The following is a 19,119-nucleotide window of genomic DNA, read 5'->3' on the forward strand; positions in this document are numbered from 1 at the left end:
GCTGTGAGCGGAGGCTTTTGAACCGAGCTAGAGAACTGCTGTCACGGCATGGATGCGTTTGACGATGCCATACTGTCTGTGTTGCAGGGTAAGTCTCATTTTTAAGTTATCTTGAGTCATTAGCTGTCCTTGCTGATTATGCTAACCAATTAGCATCGGTTAGCATAGTTTCTGAAACTTGGAGCTGAAATTGCACTCTAGTTTCAGTTGGATTGAAATTTATCCAAATCATAGCCTTGAATTGTTTTTGACAAAATATACTTGGAACATCATTCTTGAAAACCGCCAAAAAATAGTTTTGTTGCATTTAAAAAATTTTATATAAAGCTTACAGTTAAGACATAGACTATTGTAAGTTCTACATTTTATCATGTGATCATTAGCTAAAATATATTTATTGGCAAAAAATGACCTCAATATGTAATAAGCCACACCCAGGCAAAGAGACATAAATGTCCAAATTAAAGCTGTGTTTCTCATTTACAGCTGCGAATATTGACTATGAAGCTTTGAGAAGCTTTACCCGGGATGACCTGAAGGATCTCTTTCCAGGCCATGAAAATTTCTTCCGGAGAAAGAAGCTTTGGAATTTCATAATCCAACAGGTAAACAGACATTATACAACTAAGAATATTATAATTAATGCTAGAATATATTATTGTCTAGCAATAATTTGCCTAATTGTGTATTTTATTTTTTATATCCCGCAACTGTTATTGCTTAAGACTGCTGAACAAGATGCCAACACTTGCCATCGAAGTGGGAGTAAACCCTTAGGCTTTGTTGTGTCTGAATGTCAGCCACAAACTTCCACTCCCATTTCCTACACTGCTCACAAAACAATGAAAATGCCAGACCCACCAGAGTATGTGGTGTATACAGATTCAGAACTGGACATGGTGCGCAGTCAGTACTTTGCATTGCTTCACAGTGGAAAGGAAAAGGACTGTAAGATGTCGAAGGAGCTCTGTTGCAGACTTATAAGGAACACAGTCACCAGCATGGTTGCAATCCTCCGTGCTAGTCCCATGGGGAAAGAAGTAGGATACCCCTCCAAACTTGAAATGAGAGCAATGTCACAGAAGATTGTCGACTATTACCCTATCTTACGTGATGCTGACACACACATGCCATATGTAAGTCATTCTTTTGCCACTACAATATCTAAAATTGAGCGAAATAAAAAAGAATGTACAAATATATATTTTATATTACCACAGGTGACCATCTACACCAAACTGTACAAACGACTCCAAAATATGAAGACCCCAAGGAGGAAACAGGGTTCCATGCTGCAGCGAGGCAGGCCCAGGAAGGTTATTTTCAGCTCAGACAACTTAGACAATGGAACTGAAGGTGACTTAAGTGGCGAAGCAAGTGGTTCAAGTGACTATACCATACTTGACCTCAGCAAGGACAACTCAAATGCAGGTGTGTACTTTGGTCTGCTGTAGTAATGACTTTTGGACATATAAAACTTCAAACTTTTGCCCTCAGTTTTCTATTCAGAGTGTATTGCAAGATTTAGACAGTTTTGAATATTTGCCTTAACTTTCTTGCCATTTCCTGTTATTAAATTCTGTTCATCCTCTACTTTTTATCTGAGAGAAAGCATCAAAATTCCATCTACACTCTACTGTACCAACACAGTCAAACAATAATACCCTGGCTTCACCACTATTATCTAAGTCAGCCTCGTGCTCTGCACCCAGGGCTGCTATAGGTCCACCAACTCCAGATGATGATGTTGGTAAGTCCACCGTCACCCTTAGCTACCTCTCTATCTGCTGACTGTGTCTCCTCTTACAACTCCTCCCACCATATGGCTACAACAATGAACCCCTTTCTAAATGTGTATTCCACAAATCACATTGGTGTGGCATTAACTTGTTGGCGTGTCAACATATGATATATCCCTCATACCATCTTGCCAGTTAGCCATAGCACACACACAGTGTTGCACACTATCACCAGACAATAGTTTATATTTTAATACCTTGTGTTGTAGTGGGTGTTATTCAGTACTGATTATTTACACATGTAAATCCTCATGCTGGTCACATCTATCATGCTTTATCACAGTGTTTCTGTCATAGATCAAATTACCAAAAAGATTTTTATCCATCAGCTCATAATCACTGTCCACACTGATGTGAACGGTATACACAGTAAACAAACTGTACCTTGTTTTCACAATGATTTTATTCATGGGCATCTTTAACTTTCCTTTTAATATTTGATTCTGTTTGAAGTAACAATTAACATGAATCCATGATCATTATAGGACAAGAACCTAAAGGGAAATGATCAGGACATATAGGGTCAGTTCATTACTTAAACATATTTAACCTAAACATTAATTCTCATAAATATTAAACTGAAAACAGTAACTTAAAAATAATCCTACAACCTTGTTAGAAATTACTGATTAGAAAAATCTGGATTTTCTGAAGTCTAGTAGTTACACCTTGTCTTACAAATGCTCTTTGCTCTCCCTAGCAGACCATGACAGCCTGAAGATGCAGGCAAGACATTACAAAACCTTGAGCAACATGTATAAGAAACCAAATGCAAAACCCAACCAAAGTGACATTGCTCAAATTTTGGACCTGGAGTTTGAGGCCAGACGAGTTTTTATTGATGCAGATGTTACAAGGGAAGAAGACAGGCCCAGAAAAATATTTGAAGCATACCCGTGCTTCAAAGATATTCGAAATGTAAGCCTAGCTACCTTCAATTAAATTCCTTGCTTTTCTCTGGATAGGGTTCTTGACTAACTGAGCACAACTTTGTCATAGGCGATGGATGAACTGTGTCGCATCGTTGGTGGCTTCAACTGCATATACATAGATCAAATGAAGGGTCGATGGGCAGAGTTTTGTTCGAAAGTGCAGTTCTATGGCATTTGGAAGAAACCTCCTCTCCCCTTGGATGTACGTGGAGGTAAGTGGCCTTTTCATACATTAAATCCATACATCAGATATGTTCAGAGTACTTTATTAAGATACTTTTCTCTGTCCACAGTGGAGTTTACTGTCACTCTCTTCAATACACTTCCATCTCTTTTTCCTTCACCAACTACACCACCAAAGCGGCTGGGAAGTGCCAGTGAGGCTCTCCTTCATATCCTCAAGGTGAGAACAGCTGTTAGCAATACCAGCCACTGTAACTTGCACTCCATTTAATTGTATTATTATTATTATCATTATCATTATATTATTTTGCTTTTCATGCTTAATAAGAGAGGGTCAAAGTTCAATTCAGCAGGGATTAAATTACTCCTTCTTCAGGATTTCTAAATTGTCATTTAAAACCTACTCCAGAGAGGCAGCGCAGAGCAAAAGCACATTGCAGTTGGGATACAAGTAAAATTGGTAAAATTATTTATATAAGGCCTTCAAAAACTAGAATATGTAACAAAGTTTTTAAAAAATGTTTAAAAAAACCATTGAGAAAAAAAGCACAAATATACATGATAAAAAGGCTGTAAACTAGAGAAAATTCATGCTCATTTCCAAAATTTCATTTATTTCTTCTATTCCAACAGTAAATCATTCTAAACATTCTTGATTTTGCTTTTTGTGTCTTAAGCTGTTTGGATGCACAGCAACCCTTTCATTTAAAATCTTGAAGAATTTGTCCTTTTTTTGTGCTTTTCTAGCCAGGTGAAGATGCTATGCTATACCTGGAGAAGCGGCCTCTCTCCTCCCCAGTGCTGCTTTTTGATGGGACAACCAGCATTGTTGCTGTAGGAAACATACCAGTGACCACTCTCCCCTTGGAGGATTTCTGGGAAGGAATGTTGGTGTTGATGGCATATTACTACACCTTGCACTTAACATACCCGAAATGTGTTGCAACGGTCCTCTCTGTCGTACAGACTGAGGTAATCACTGATGCCATCCATGATCAAGATGCCCCTTGTGCATACAAGAAAGCAATAGCTGAGTGGAAGTCATTCTTTGAAAAATAGGTGAATACCAAGCAGAATTTTATCAGGTCATTTGCTGTTTGTTTAGTTTTGTAGTACGTTTGTACAACTTTGTTCCTAATTTGCCTAGCAATGTCCTGAGAAACTGCTTTACTTATAATGCCTTACAAATGAAAGTTGTTTTTTTTTTTCTTAATGACACTTTACCTGAGGCATGTAAAGTTTTAAATCAGTAATGCCGTTATTTACAACATTGTGAGATTATGTGACTCTCACAAAAGTTTAAGGCCAAAAATGTAATTTTTTTTCTCTGTTTAGGCCTTTTAAAGGGTTGATTTAGACTTTAGAGATTGTGCAGCAGCCCTATATTGTTTTAAAAAAGGGTTTTGTTCTCATGAGAGGAATAAATGTTGACATATATCACTCTTGTCCTGGCTGTGATTTCAGTAGAAGCCAAGGAGTATTCAAGGAAAAAGGTCTGTTTTAAGGTTTTTGTGCTTGGATTGAATATGGATTAGGCTCTATTTTAAGATAAGCCAACCTGAATCAAGAAACAAATTAATCATACTTCACTAATACTGAGTAGATTTTCATAGTATTACAACTATTTTTCTCGTTGCAGTGCATTCATTTGCTGCAAGTAAGAATTCAAAACATAAAAAAGACTGTAATTTAGCATATTTAACTTACTTTTGGGACTTGATATCAAGTAATTTTATCTAAAATTGAGTTTTTTAAAGCTTATTTTAACCCTCTTCAATTCTGAAATGTGTTCTTTTATTTCTGGATTAAAAAAATTCTTATTTCAAGATTTCTTATTAAGTAAAATTTACTTGCTGCATGGACAGATAATTTCACTTGTTTTCAGTGCTTTTTGTATCAAATGTAGTATTTGTTTCCTAAATGTAGACTACCCATTTTTGCAGTGTACTCAGTGACTGTGTGCAGCGGGTGGGAGGAGTGAGGAGTGGTGTGTGGGTTCACACAGTAATGACGGCCTCAGGTGATCAGGAGAAACTCACCTGGATTTCCTTTTTCCACAGCAGACTGAGAGCTTCAGGTGGACCCTGAAGGAGGTCTCAGACACAGGTGGTAAAAGTACACAGTGTGTACTGAAGTAGAAGTACTACTGTTAAAATACTCCAAGTACTAATTCAACTTCTTTAAACACCAACACCACAAACAACACGTACTAAACACCGATTAATTTCTCCATACACAGTAAATCTAGACCTTGATAAGTTCCACCATGAAACGTCGTAAACCTAAAATGCTAAATAACCCGTCTCTGAAAACCAAAAAGAAATGCCTCACAAATCAAACCCACTCACACCAGAGTGAGATCATCTTCCCCTGGAATTCTCAGAGCTGACTACTCCTTACCCACCCACCACTTCTTTGTCACTCCTCTTCCAGTCCCAGAGAGAAGGGCGCTGACTGCCAGGTGACACTGGTTACATATTATTATGAAAGTCTGATCTCTCTGTAGCTCACTCTCTCTTTAAAAACAAGACAGAATAGTTTGGTACATGTGTTTGTTGTTGCTGTGTTGGTGCATTCCTAGTTAGTTCTATTTTCTCCCAGATAAAAATAGGACTATAACACTGTAACACTATAAACTCTCTGCCTGGGAACCCCCGGTCACCCCCCCATGACTGAACAGTGAACCTGAAAGTAAACTGGTGTTTGTGCTTCAGTCTCTGGAAGTGTTTGCAGTGTGCTGCTTTATGTGTCTGCAGTCTGACTGAGGATCAGATCTAACTGGATTTTGACTGCAGGATGAAGATTCTGCTGCTCCTCTTACTCAGTAAGAAAGACGCTCTGATCTTCTGCATGCACACACACACACACACACACGTCTGTAACTTGGTCATATTGTAACGATGGCACTGATGACTGCTGTGTGTATTCTCCTGAATGAAGACCCTCTCTCTGGAGCGTTCACGAAGGGAGGACCAAATCAATCAGGACTTAAATTAATTTCAAATTAATTTCTCATATTCGATAGTTGTTTGGAGCACCACACACACACACACAAATACTTATGCCTAAAATGGTGCTTTATGTCTTTAATTACATGTAAATTTTTATGTAGTTGTGTTAAGTAAGTACAATGAAAAAATTTAAAGCCACATTTTGTGATCACTCTGTCACTGTGAATGAATTAAATTATTTAGCTAGATTTTCTTAAGGTGTTTATTTATTATATCGATCTATAAAACATCCATCTTCTTCTGCTTATCCGGGACTGGGTCGTAAGGGGAGCAGCCTAAACAGGGAAGTCCAGACCTCCCCCTCCCCGGCCACCTCCTCCAGCTTGTCCGGGGGGGCACCAAGGCATTCCCAGGCCAGCCAAGAGATATAACACAGGAAGAGATTAATTCCAAGTCCAAACCACTAAATCATAATAAAATGCCTATAAGCGCATACATTTCACAGCTGTTTCTGTAGCCACACTATAAAGCTGCTCTAACCCTACACATAACATCCCCCAAAAATCCATATTCAGTCTTGACAGAAAACTCTATTATTAAATTATAACCTGGCTACTACTAGTAGTAGTAGTAGCCAGGTTAAGGTCATGGGTTATTGACTAACCCTTCCAATAGTCAATAGTAATGTAGAAATGGACCAGACTCAGGGTAGTTTTAAATGAGCAAGAAATAAAGTAAACAAATGAATTGTAGTAAGTCGCACTGTTCGGCAGTACAATTATGTTTAAAGAAAAAAATGTGTGTCATCTTTTTCAGAACAGTTAAATTATAACAATTATAAACATTGACTAATATCACTGTTTTCTCTCATTCAAATGAATCTCCTTTCACCTCAGATACAAAACCACATGAACTAATAATTGTGAAAATGCCTGTGTCAACAGACCGAAAGCCATTATGCTGATTGTTCGGTGTAGTACCTGTGAGAAGCATCTTCATTTTCAGTCTTTGGATCTTTGAGACAGTTTGTTGGTGTGCAGGTTCATCAGCACTTAGGTCACCTATCAGTTCCACACTCGTTATCACTATTAATGACGTTCTAATGATGGAAAACAAATGCAGTACTTTTAAATAAAGAAAACAGGAAAATCTTGATAACCAAAAACTCTTTGATGTACGGTGGCCCTGAAGTGCAAACCACAAAAACAAATCACAAAACGCACAACAAATTGAAAAGCGCAACAACAAATTGAAAAGCGCAAAAACAAATTGAAAAGCGCAAAAACAAATTCACTAAACGCAAAAACAAATTGAAAAGCGCAAAAACAAATTCACTAAACGCAAAAACAAATTGAAAAGCGCAAAAACAAATCACAAAACGCACAACAAATTGAAAAGCGCAACAACAAATTGAAAAGCGCAAAAACAAATTGAAAAGCGCAAAAACAAATTCACTAAACGCAAAAACAAATTGAAAAGCGCAAAAACAAATTCACTAAACGCAACAACAAATTGAAAAGCGCAAAAACAAATTGAAAAGCGCAAAAACAAATCACAAAACGCACAACAAATTGAAAAGCGCAACAACAAATTGAAAAGCGCAACAACAAATTGAAAAGCGCAAAACAAATTGAAAAGCGCAAAAACAAATTCACTAAACGCAAAAACAAATTGAAAAGCGCAAAAACAAATTCACTAAACGCAAAAACAAATTGAAAAGCGCAAAAACAAATCACAAAACGCACAACAAATTGAAAAGCGCAACAACAAATTGAAAAGCGCAACAACAAATTGAAAAGCGCAAAAACAAATTGAAAAGCGCAAAAACAAATTCACTAAACGCAAAAACAAATTGAAAAGCGCAAAAACAAATTCACTAAACGCAAAAACAAATTGAAAAGCGCAAAAACAAATTGAAAAGCGCAAAAACAAATTGAAAAGCGCAAAAACAAATTCACTAAACGCAACAACAAATTGAAAAGCGCAACAACAAAAGAAGAATCACAAAAACAAATTGAGAAGCACAATTACATTAAGAAAACCGGAAAGGGTAGGTACCAGTCGGCAACAGGAGACATCACTGATTGGACGTCCGCGCTGTTCATCTTTGGAACCGGAAGTTACTCTGCCTGTAGCGCATTATTTTCAAACATGAACATTAGCGGTGACCCAAACATAGCTGTCACTATTCGAGAATATTTTTGATTCAGGACATACATACGAGGTGATACTGGATATGCTCAAGTGTAATCATGACATTTCAATTAGTATGCGTACACTGAAAACACATTTAAAAGAATCTGGACTGTACAGACGAGGCAACTATTCTCCACTTCCTGAGGTGAGGCGTGCCATTTTGTCCGAGCTTCGAGGACCAGGACAATTGTTTGGATATCGGACCATGTGGCAAGTTCTCAAACAAAAACACAAGCTGCGTGTCAAGCGTGATGTAGTTATGAGGCTGTTGAGACAACTAAATCCTCAAGGAATCGCTTTGAGAACTCGAAGGAGGTTCACAAGACGCACGTATCACTCCATGGGGCCCAATTACATATGGCATGTAGATGGCTATGATAAACTGAAACCCTGTCAGGATGTATAGATGGCTTTTCAAGAAGACTGATGTGGCTTGTGTGTGGAGCAACAAACAACAACCCGGCTGTTATAGCTCACAATTATATAAACTGTGTAAAGAGTCTTGGTGCGATACCAATGAGATTACGAACAGACTTCGGGGCTGAGAATGGGACTATGGCAGCAATACAGTGTACCCTCCGTCACGCGCACACGGACTATTATGCTGGATCGTCAAGCCACAGTTACGGATCATCTACTGGGAATCAGCGCATCGAGTCATGGTGGTCTTATTTCAGAAGAGGAAGGTGGGTACATTTGTGTCTGGTAGGTGTAAGCTACAGTGAAAGCTGATCAGATTGTTGTTTTTTTACATGCATTTAAGAAAATAGAGTAGCGTCCTGCTGGACGTGTTGAAAAGTTGGATGAGATAGACGTTAACAGCCGTCACTTTATTGCAGGAACTCAAAATGGTCATTGTCAGCTGTTGTGCCGAAATGAGCATGCTTGCCTAGATTTAACGACGCCAATACAAAATGAAAAACTCAGGCCAAACTCTCCACTCCTCACAATCAACACACAGAACAGAGTGAAAAGAATACAGCATTTTTAACAAGAACATTACTGCAGGGTCGCTACAATATTTATGGAAAACTAATACATTACTTTGTTTGACATCCATTTGTGGCATGTTTTAAATGGGACCAAAATGTAACAAACCCTATAAAATGACCAAGAACAAAGCTAAATTGATTCTTAAATATTAATTATATACCCAGGTCTCAGTTTTGGATGGACTTTTTTGGAGACCTAAGAGACTCTGGAAACTTCAATGGAAGCCACGAACTCCAATGCTTGCTGAGATTCTGCTTCACAGGGGTTCTACAGAAAGACCTGGATGAATGCAAAGACCTCTGGAACAAACACAGGATCCGGCCAAGCAGACTTGCATCGTGTCCAGGGGGGATTCCAAACAAACTCTATCTCTTGCCTCACAGGTATTTGAGTTCTTAACAAAATTAACCTTTTGCATCAAACTAAATGCAAGGTGTTGTTATTGCTTAAGTTGGTTAATATATATTCATAATTTTACACATAAGTATGATAGAGCAGTTTATAACATGTCACCGCATGCGTTGATTTATATAGTTCCATATTGTCAGCAAAAAATCCTTCACTGTTCTATTTTCATTTTGCAGATATGGTTCAAGAGACTGTGGATTTGCTGTTGAGGAGAGGGAACTGGATGCGTTTCCCGAGGAGGGGCTACTGGTTGGATTGTGTGGTGATCCAAACATTGGGGAATATTTACAACAGGCTGTACAACAAAACACACTGCAGCAGCCACAAGACTGGGAATCGGCCACAGAACTGTATTTGGCCCTGAAGGACATAGCTGGGTTTTAGATACCAACTGAACTTCAGTTTGTAATGACATTTGTCAGAGTTACTCTGACGAAGACACACACGGTGTCGAAACGTTAGTTTCTTTCCTTTTTTTTGCACCTAATAAAACCTTTGGACTTACTTGAGTGCTCCAGCCCTTCTGTTTTTCCTTCATTTTTAAATGTTAGTAGTGTTTCCTTTCCCTCTTGCTAAATTGAATATAATATTGTTCATAATATATAGCAACTGGCATGGATTTAAATATTAACATTTAACCACAAGGAAACATTTAAAATGTTCTTTAATAAAACCATTTACAAATAGTGTCCAGCATTTCTGTCACTTTTCCAACATACACAATATTCAGAAAAAACAACTAAATGTTTAACAATATGGAAGTTGCTTGTCACATGAATGTGTTAAGTAGTATGCCAACGGCAGCTGAACCTAACAGGGTAACTCAGTAACTAACTTGATGACCTTGCTGATTTAAGAACATCCAAATCCTGGAGCATTTTGAATTCCAAAGTCCATGTTGGCCTTAAAGATGCTGTATGAGTCACAGATGGGTAGCTTCAGAGTATTTGCACAGGTGTTTGCAACTGGAAAAGGCAAAACACTTAAAAACTGGATGCATGGTGGTGGTGTCATTCCTGCCAGTGGAACTGCCGTCAGCCCTGTGGCAAACATCATCAAATCTTCCAGACACACTGCTGTTGCCTTCTCTGAAAGAAGAAAGTAAACACTAGTACATTACAGAAAATTTATTTCCTCACCTCTCCTTTCATAAAACTATAAACAAATAAAAATGGTCATTCAAACCTTCACAATCAAGGAGATAATCTGCCCAAAAGCCAAGTGTTAGGACCTCCTTATGCCGCTTGTTGCTTCCTGCTGGGCTGAGATCTGGTCTGAACATGCTCTCCAGTTCTGAAGCAGTCAGGGCCTTGGCAGAGAAGCATAGGAATGGGGCCAGCACACTGGAATTTTGTTGCAGTGCACTTAAAAATTCAGACTTTCCAGTCCATCTTTAAATCTGCAAAGGATAGACAAATAACTAATAATTGGTTTATAGCTATAACTATTGCAGTCTTCTAAATTGTGTTTAAATGTCTTTACCTACTAGATCTTTCATTATAAATTTGGACAGATTTCAAATGCATAGAATCACTCATACACAAAAACAATTCATAGCGCTCAGAAATTAACTGTGACAGCAAAAAAAGAAGAGCTCATTGGTATTTTAGCATTTAAAAAAATAGTGCTTTCACACTGGAATAAACAAGTGTGTCAAACAAGGGATCACCTCTTTTTATAAATAACTGAAAAATTAATCATGTTGCATGACTATGATTATTATGGGTCATTGTGAACAATAAATGTATACTAAATTAGAGTTCTAGTGTCAAAAGGTTAATAGCGTGCGACAGTGGCTCAGGAATTAACTTGTTGTTTATCAGATCACACGGATGCTACTGAATCAGTTTTTTCATATACATCTGAAGGTCTGAAAATGTCAGTGGCTGCTGTGATGAGCAACTGGCCATCCTGAATTTAAAAGGAGTAATGAGTTTACCGTTGAATGACACTTTGGTTTCTTTCAAGGATGTACCATCTGAGGTACTCCTCCACAAATGCTTGTTTCTCAAAAGGCTTGACGTTTCTGAGGCATCCAGCAGTTTGGAAGATTGTGCTGTTTTGCAAAATAAGATTATGCAAAGACTCCTCTGATTCAGCTTTCAGGACCTATAAAAAAAAAAAAGGTTTACTGTAAGAAAAACAAAAATATAATTTTCACTACTTTTACGATTCATTCAAACATTGGATTAAAAAAATAATCAATTTGTTATTTCACTTGTGTTGTTGGGAGTTGGAAATCTGTCCTTTCAGATTACAGAATCTACCTTGAACCTACTTTCAAGATATGATCCAACCCGGATAACTTTTATCCTGATTAAATCTTTTAAACTGGCCCCAAGTGTCTTCTAAGTAAACCCATTCCCTGAGCCTAGGTAATTTTCTACCTGATGTAGAATTTTTGTGATCTCCTCATTTTGCACATCTTCTACAGTGGCGCTGAAACTCTGATTCCCTGTGATGTGGTTGACCAGGTTCTTGGAGAGGAAATGTGGTGCTGGTCCCCCATGCACAATGGATACAGCGATCATCTTTCCTGCTAAAAAGTACTCATCTTGCCTGGCAGCTGTTATACAGGGCACATAATTATCATGGTTAATTGCTATTAAATATGCTAATGAAAAAAAATACGCCAATTTTTATTAAAATTTCCATTGTAATAATTACGGAGAAAACATCCACCTCTTGAATTATATACAAGATAACGGCTCTCTGGAGGTCCATCAAAGATGGGGCGATTTCGCAGACTGCCCATAAGAAGTGTGAGGAATTCACGCCTCGGGCCACCTGTATCCAAACCTTCTTCAAAGCTGCCAGCATCATCATTAAACTTGATGAACATGTCGTAGTTGTCAGAGTATGTGCTGCGTCGAAATCCTCTAACAGCTCCATCCCATACAGCTGACCTTGATATATTGAACCTGCTGACCTTCTTGTGGTCAAGTTCCAGTGCCAAATTTGCAATAATTCCATGTGCCTGCAAATTGGTGTCTCTAAAAAAAAGGGAAACTTTTTTTTTTAAAGGTATATATACTTCTCTCATGATTGCATGATGTCTTGTACAGAACAAGATGGCGGTTAATTGGATTCAAATGTTTAAATTACTAACACAGGTTCTTCTGGGGGCTCAGCAAACAGTGAATCGTTATCTAATTGCAAAGTAAAGGCGGTGGAGATTGTCTGCTGCACTGTTTTACTAATAAAATAGTTTTTTACCTGTTGTACTTCATTAGCAAGCACAAGATCCCCAGCACCCTTCCTTAGAGAACAAAGAAAAGCATTTTTGTTGTGTACTGTGAAAATATTAATTGACACTTTGAGAATATTTAAGCATCTTGATTAACAAACAAGCAATACAAGTATTATGTAGTCCATGTTCCAAAAACCATATACAGAATGAATGACAAAAGTGTATATCTCATTAATACAAAGTGTAGGCAAAAAACAGTAAAAGATTACATGTTCTTCAAATATCACTTACTCATATTCTGCTGCTTTCTGTAAAGGACTGCTGTCATGTTGAAGTTCCCATGGCTGAAACAAACAAACAAACACACGCACGCGAGCACGCACACACACACACACAAAATGTATTTCACATATAACTATTAACTGTTTTACTGAACTGAGGCAAATGGTGGTGGCTAAACAACAAGAAAACTCTATAAAAAATTTTAAATTGTACTTACCAGTGTATCAGCAAGATCAAACTCAGAGGGCCTTTTAATAACAATCTCTGGGTCAGAGTCAGACAAGTCTGAGTTTTCTCCAACTACAAAACATGAAAACAAATTAAGCTAAGCTAACTAAATTCATACTAATGTATGAAACTTTATTTGATCATCAATAATAGATTAATACGAAAGGCATAAAGTTAGCATTTAAAACTCATGACTCAGTAGATCCAAAAATGGCTGAATTTCATGTTTCCAGGAAGAAACATAACATATACAAGCTAATTTAGGGAGCAATGGTGGCAGAGGAGTTAAAAGCCCGCCCTGTAATCAAAAGGTTGAAGGTTTGAGCCCTGCTCAGTCTGTCACAGTCGTTGTGTCCTTGGGCAAGACACTTCACCCTCCATGCCAGGTGGTGGTAGTGGGAGGGATAGGTGGCATCTGTGTACAGCAGCCTTGCTTCAATCAGTGAGTCCCAGGACAGTTGTGTCCACATTGTAGCTAATCACCAGCAGTGTGTGAATGTGTGTGGGTGAATGACTGGTTTTGTTGTGAAGTGTCTTGGGGGGGTTGTAGAACCCTAGAAGGTGCTATATCAAATACAGGCCATTCACCATTTTAATGTAGGTATGCTATTGACTTGGGTGCTTTATGCGTAATGTTATCATTTCACAATTTCAAAATTAGCATTTGTTGAAACTAAGGGAATGTGTGTCAAAATCCAAACAAACATTAGCAGCTTACCATCTTCAAAGTCACTCTTCAAGCAGATGAAAACAGTGATTCTTTGATAAGGCTTGCCAACTTCAGCCTTATAAGCCTCAAGTGTAAATGGTCTTTGTGTTCCAGGGACAGTAATGACCTCAGTGCCATCCGGATACAGAAGAAGGAAAGGTCCATCTTTTAGATCTTTGTTAAAGTCCTTCATTTTTTTAACAGCTTGATTGAGCAGACTTGTGGCAGTAGCGTCAGGGTCTGTTGTTAGGAAAATAGTTTTTCCACGGTATGGCTTCAAACCACCCTTTTTAATGGTCATCAAGCCGACATTTATCTGTAAGTTAAAAGACATGAACAATGGGCCAAGTAGATACTAATATGACTCTAAGCAGATCTATTCAAACTTGATTATTTATTAACTGCAAAAGAGGGATCTTCCTGACAACCTAAATGTACAATTACTCGTAAACAATTGTTCTTATTCTGGATAGCTTTACTACACTGAACATTTTTTACACAACTCCCCTAAGGAATAACAAAAGAATGTCATTAGAAAATTAACCTCAACTTGTTTTCAGACAGAGCTAGCCAAACTACCTGAACCTTTCTTTTTTCCTTTTTCTTTAAGCCCTTCCTCCCTTCAGAAAACTTTTGCCTCTCTTCATTTTTCTTTTTTCTGTATTCTAAGAAGGTGCTGAAGGTTGGAGTCGGGCAGTTTGAGGTAGTCTGTGATGCTAAAGGGAAACAAAGGAAAAATGTACTACAATGTCACACATTAAAGACATTCATTCATGTGACATTCCATTGTCCACACAACACGCAAATAAGGACAACACTGAATAATCTCACTAGAAAATTTCTACCAAGGAATGACAATGTAACTGATACTATTGAACAATACAATTCTACACCAGTAAGTTTTAATGTATAGACACATAATAGTGTTAGTTCCTAAAGTTAACCAAACATAATAAATGAACTAATTTATTATCGTTTCAGTTGTGGAAATGCTCAGAGGACTGTTCCACGAAGCAAGCTAATCCCAAAAGCCAGGCTCACTCTGAAAATCCAGGCTCGATTGCCCCAAATTCGGTTCCAGGAACGAGGCTAACCTGCAGTCTTTCTGCTCATTCATTATGCAATATGCTTGTGGACAAGTCTGGTCCGTGGCACCCTAGCTGCGAGGTTTGTTAACACTAGAACTGCCCTCAAACCTTCACTACTAGAAAGGTCTTGAGCAGTCATTTTGATAGCTGCGTGCATTTTCAAATGAGCCTCGATTTTCTGAGCTCGCTTAGTGGAACAGCCCTCTGGTCTGCTATGGTCTGGAAACAGCTAACGCTAGGCTAATAAATCAATAAATAACAAACATTTTATTATGCTTATTAACTTACTCAATGGGAGTGAAGTGTCTCCGATGCAAGATGCGTGATAAAGCCTCTCGCCACAGCCGCTGCAAAAGTTTGGTGACTCCTCAACCAGACTTTTCCCATAGCTAGGACAAAACATTCCGCCGTTTTTCAAAAGAAATGCGCTACAGGCAGAGTAACTTCCGGTTCCAAAGACGAACAGCGCGGACATCCAATCAGTGATGTCTCCTGTTGCCGACTGGTACCTACCCTTTCCGGTTTTCTTAATGTAATTGTGCTTCTCAATTTGTTTTTGTGATTCTTCTTTTGTTTTTGCGCTTTTCAATTTGTTGTTGCGCTTTTCAATTTGTTGTTGCGCTTTTCAATTTGTTGTTGCGCTTTTCAATTTGTTTTTGCGCTTTTCAATTTGTTTTTGCGTTTAGTGAATTTGTTGTTGCGCTTTTTAATTTGTTTTTGCGCTTTTCAATTTGTTTTTGCGTTTAGTGAATTTGTTTTTGCGCTTTTCAATTTGTTTTTGCGCTTTTCAATTTGTTTTGCGCTTTTCAATTTGTTTTGCGTTTTTCAATTTGTTTTTGCGTTTAGTGAATTTGTTTTTGCGCTTTTCAATTTGTTTTTGCGTTTAGTGAATTTGTTTTTGCGCTTTTCAATTTGTTTTTGCGTTTAGTGAATTTGTTGTTGCGCTTTTCAATTTGTTTTTGCGCTTTTCAATTTGTTGTTGCGCTTTTCAATTTGTTGTGCATTTTGTGATTTGTTTTTGTGGTTTGCACTTCAGGGCCACCGTATTGATGCGATTGTTGTCATCACTGAAGTATGCACACAGACTTGTAAGAACACACTTCAAGATACACAAGTCTGTTTTGAGTTTTGCTTTCTTCTCTAATGACTAATCTTTTATTCATTCTTTAATCACTTGCTGCTTAAGAGAAAGAGAATTAAAGTGGACAGTATATCCAGGATTTGTTTTTGACATAAACTCATTGCTGCAGCCTCGGGCAGCAATGAGTTTATGTCAAAATAATGTCGGGCGCTATTCGACTGGTTTTTAGTTTCACTCCTGAAGTTAGTGGGTTGGCTTCCAGCCACTGGCTCATGAATCCATCTTCCCTGTTCTGTATGTTAGTTTTAGCTTTAGTTTGCTCAGTTTAGTTTTTTTAAGTCTCGGTTCTCGTTTACCTTTTGTTTTTTAGCGTCACCAAGCCATTAATAGACAGCTTGCCTTTTTTTTTTTTTTTTTTTAAATGACTTTCTTTTGCAAGTGTCTGCTTTTGGTTTCACTCTCCACTCCTCACGGTCCACCAGCTCAGACCATGAGCTCATTCTTTGAGTGTAATATTTCGCAGCACTTCTCAGTTTTGTTACACCTGTTTCTGGTTCTATTTCTTGATTGATGTTAGTTCCCTTTTGTGATCTCTTTGTTATTTGTATCCCTGCTTCAAAACAAAACTTAAAAGCATCAGGTGACACTGCACATTGCTCATAACAGCTCGGTTCAGAAAGGAACCTGTTAAAAGATCCGTGCTGCTGATGCTGTACAGCTCATGTTGTGCTTGGTTGTTCTTTCAGTTCATGAGGTGGAGGTGGGTTCAGGTGTGGAGTTTGCCAATCTGCCCTGCAAAGCCACAGTTCACCTGTCTAAGATAAATAAGATTGTGTGGAAGGACAGAGATGGCAGGAACGTCCATGTGTATCAGAAAGACTCTAAGCAGCCTGAAAAACCGCACAGACGTTACAGGAACCGAACAGAAATGATTGAAGACCTGCTGAAGACTGGAGACCTCAGTCTGACCCTGACATACCCCACAGAAACTGACACAGACACCTACACCTACACCGTCTACGACAGGAAGGAAAAAGTCCTTATGGAGAAAAAAGTGGAGCTGAAAGTCAGAGGTCAGTGCTGCAGATGATCCTTATTCACAGATTGTGTGTGAAAGTTTGATTGTTTGGAGGAACTAATGATGTTACTTTTGGGAAATCGATGGAAGAGAAACTGTTAAATATCAGCAGTTAATGAGACGGCCATGCTTGAATATAAGTTTGAACAGTTATAAACTAAAGAGAACTAAAGAGAAACTTGTTAGAAACAAGTTAGAAACTACGGTTATTCTGTCTAAAATTTTAAATTGTTTCATGATGGGAAATTTATGGGTGACAAATATGCAAAAACAAAAACCAAAAACATATTTATGATTGAAAGCAACTGCAAGTGATCTATTGGAGATTATGTATCTGAATTTCTGGAGCAGGACCACACCTCTAAACCCTCTCCTTCCGGTTGCCATCTATATAGGTTCCCCCCAGTTCTGCAACTGTTCATTCTCGTTTACATGCCCCACCTTCCTTCCTTCTCAATTCTTTAACTTCTTCACTCCTATTTATTTATTTTTGGTGGTGGTCAGAGGGCCCGGTGGCGCCAGTGTCCGGCAGCCTCGCCTCTGTCAGTGCGCCCCAGGGTGGCTGTGGCTACAATGTAGCTGCCATCACCTGTGTGTGAATGTGTGTGTGAATGGGTGAATGACTGGATGTGTAAAGCGCTTTGGGGTCCTTAGGGACTAGTAAAGCGCTATACAAATACAGGCCATTTACCATTTAAATATTTAGTACATGTGGATCTGCCCGGCCCTGGAGCCGCCGTCAGTCCCCTTCGAGGCCTTCCCCAAACCGCAGCTCAATTCATGTTCAAGCATTAACCTTTACCTATTAAAACACTATCAATCCTAAAACGAGGACGTGGGCCCAACCAGTGAAACCGAAAAACTGGTGGATTAAAATATAATTCAAATAAAATCAAAAAAGTACATGTTGTCCTCTCAGACTGTCAGGTAGAAGTGAAGGAGGGGGCGGAGTCTGTCCTGCTGCCCTTTCAAACCACAGCAAACCTGCCTAGAGACACTGAAGTGGTGTGGAAACGTCATGAACCCGAATACATGAAGGTCCACGTGTATGAGAATGGCTGTGACCATCCTGACAAACAGGACAACCATTACAAAGGTCGCACTAAGATGAAGAAAGACCTGCTGACCACCGGAGACCTCAGTCTGACCCTGCAACACCCCACGGAGGGTGACAGTGGGAGATACGGCTGTGAGGTCAACAACAAGGACGCCTGGAGATACAAGAGGGTGTGGCTCACAGTCACAGGTTAGTTAGTGAGTTCATGATTATTCATGTTGGTTTATTTGCTTGTTTGTGTGACTCTCTTCTGTTTCCTCTGCAGGGAATAATCAGGCCAAGAAACAAACACAACATCAGGATCAGCTCCAATGATCAATCAGTTTGATGTGTTTGTTTGGTTATTAATCTGATTTCAGTGAAGGACATCATGAATAGACAGTGGATGAAGGGTTGAAGATGCTGTCAGCTGATACTTTGTTTGCCCTTTGTTCGGCTGTATTATTCTCAGTGAGGTCAACATTGTGTCCTCATATTTGTCTGTTCTCAGTATGATTAGACTTGTGAAGGCTAAAATGGGTCACTTTACTGTTGATTATGTTTATTTGTTTGATGATGTTTATTGTTTATTGTTTCAGTAACATGAACAAAGTACCGTGCAAGGAATAATCAATATCATCTGCATTTGATGTGAAAGACGGTGAAGCACAATTTACACATTTGTTCAATGAACATTTTATATAGACTAATGTACACAAGAGTTTATCAAATAAAGAGTATTTATACATGCATTTTTCTCTGCTTATGCTCACACTGTGCGGTTTTTGGCCCATTTTGAGCCGATTCTTGAGTTGTGCATCGTGTAGTATACATGGGGTAAAGAGAAGCGATTAACACCTCACGACCAGCTCCCGATCATCAATCGCTTGGTCGTGAGGATTTCAAACCTGTTTAAAATCCTCGCGACCGTCGTGAGGGTGTCACCGCAGCTTCTCACTCTGCGC

General features: G+C 38.6%; 3 protein-coding genes and 1 pseudogene across 3 annotated transcripts; 3 read left to right on the top strand and 1 right to left on the bottom strand.

The window, feature by feature from the left end:
- LOC112846033 (uncharacterized) lies at positions 1-3,973 on the top strand. The gene is made up of 9 exons (XM_025905258.1): positions 1-88; positions 487-605; positions 726-1,136; positions 1,221-1,431; positions 1,607-1,750; positions 2,500-2,717; positions 2,799-2,943; positions 3,025-3,134; positions 3,662-3,973. The coding sequence occupies exons 1-9, from the start codon at positions 49-51 to the stop codon at positions 3,971-3,973; spliced, it is 1,710 nt and encodes a 569-aa protein (XP_025761043.1). The 5' UTR covers positions 1-48.
- Positions 3,974-5,605: 1,632 nt separating this feature from the next.
- Positions 5,606-18,907, top strand: LOC109201226 (butyrophilin-like protein 2). The gene is made up of 4 exons (XM_019356840.2): positions 5,606-5,738; positions 16,787-17,113; positions 18,038-18,364; positions 18,441-18,907. Exons 1-4 carry the CDS (start codon positions 5,711-5,713, stop codon positions 18,488-18,490), a joined length of 732 nt encoding a protein of 243 aa, XP_019212385.1. The 5' UTR covers positions 5,606-5,710; the 3' UTR covers positions 18,491-18,907.
- On the top strand, positions 7,774-9,966 carry LOC112846155 (uncharacterized). Its single transcript, XM_025905465.1, has 3 exons — positions 7,774-8,747; positions 9,219-9,437; positions 9,639-9,966. The coding sequence occupies exons 1-3, from the start codon at positions 8,488-8,490 to the stop codon at positions 9,844-9,846; spliced, it is 687 nt and encodes a 228-aa protein (XP_025761250.1). The 5' UTR covers positions 7,774-8,487; the 3' UTR covers positions 9,847-9,966.
- Positions 10,300-15,571, bottom strand: LOC109201225 (G2/M phase-specific E3 ubiquitin-protein ligase-like; annotated as a pseudogene).
- Positions 18,908-19,119: the final 212 nt, after the last annotated feature.

The sequence above is a fragment of the Oreochromis niloticus genome, linkage group LG3, assembly GCF_001858045.2.
Source record: "Oreochromis niloticus isolate F11D_XX linkage group LG3, O_niloticus_UMD_NMBU, whole genome shotgun sequence".
Classification (NCBI taxonomy): domain Eukaryota; kingdom Metazoa; phylum Chordata; class Actinopteri; order Cichliformes; family Cichlidae; genus Oreochromis; species Oreochromis niloticus.

Excerpts from the sequence above, each read along its gene's own strand:
- LOC112846155 (XM_025905465.1), top strand. The coding sequence starts at position 8,488 with ATGTGGCTTGTGTGTGGAGCAACAAACAACAACCCGGCTGTTATAGCT. Across the intron at positions 8,748-9,218 it reads TCTTATTTCAGAAGAGGAAG|GTCTCAGTTTTGGATGGACT; the intron begins GTGGGTACATTT and ends TTATATACCCAG. Across the intron at positions 9,438-9,638 it reads CTCTATCTCTTGCCTCACAG|ATATGGTTCAAGAGACTGTG; the intron begins GTATTTGAGTTC and ends TTCATTTTGCAG.
- LOC109201226 (XM_019356840.2), top strand. The coding sequence starts at position 5,711 with ATGAAGATTCTGCTGCTCCTCTTACTCA. Across the intron at positions 5,739-16,786 it reads TCTGCTGCTCCTCTTACTCA|TTCATGAGGTGGAGGTGGGT; the intron begins GTAAGAAAGACG and ends TTGTTCTTTCAG. Across the intron at positions 17,114-18,037 it reads AGTGGAGCTGAAAGTCAGAG|ACTGTCAGGTAGAAGTGAAG; the intron begins GTCAGTGCTGCA and ends TTGTCCTCTCAG.
- LOC112846033 (XM_025905258.1), top strand. The coding sequence starts at position 49 with ATGGATGCGTTTGACGATGCCATACTGTCTGTGTTGCAGG. Across the intron at positions 606-725 it reads GGAATTTCATAATCCAACAG|ACTGCTGAACAAGATGCCAA; the intron begins GTAAACAGACAT and ends TTATTGCTTAAG. Across the intron at positions 1,751-2,499 it reads AACTCCAGATGATGATGTTG|CAGACCATGACAGCCTGAAG; the intron begins GTAAGTCCACCG and ends TGCTCTCCCTAG.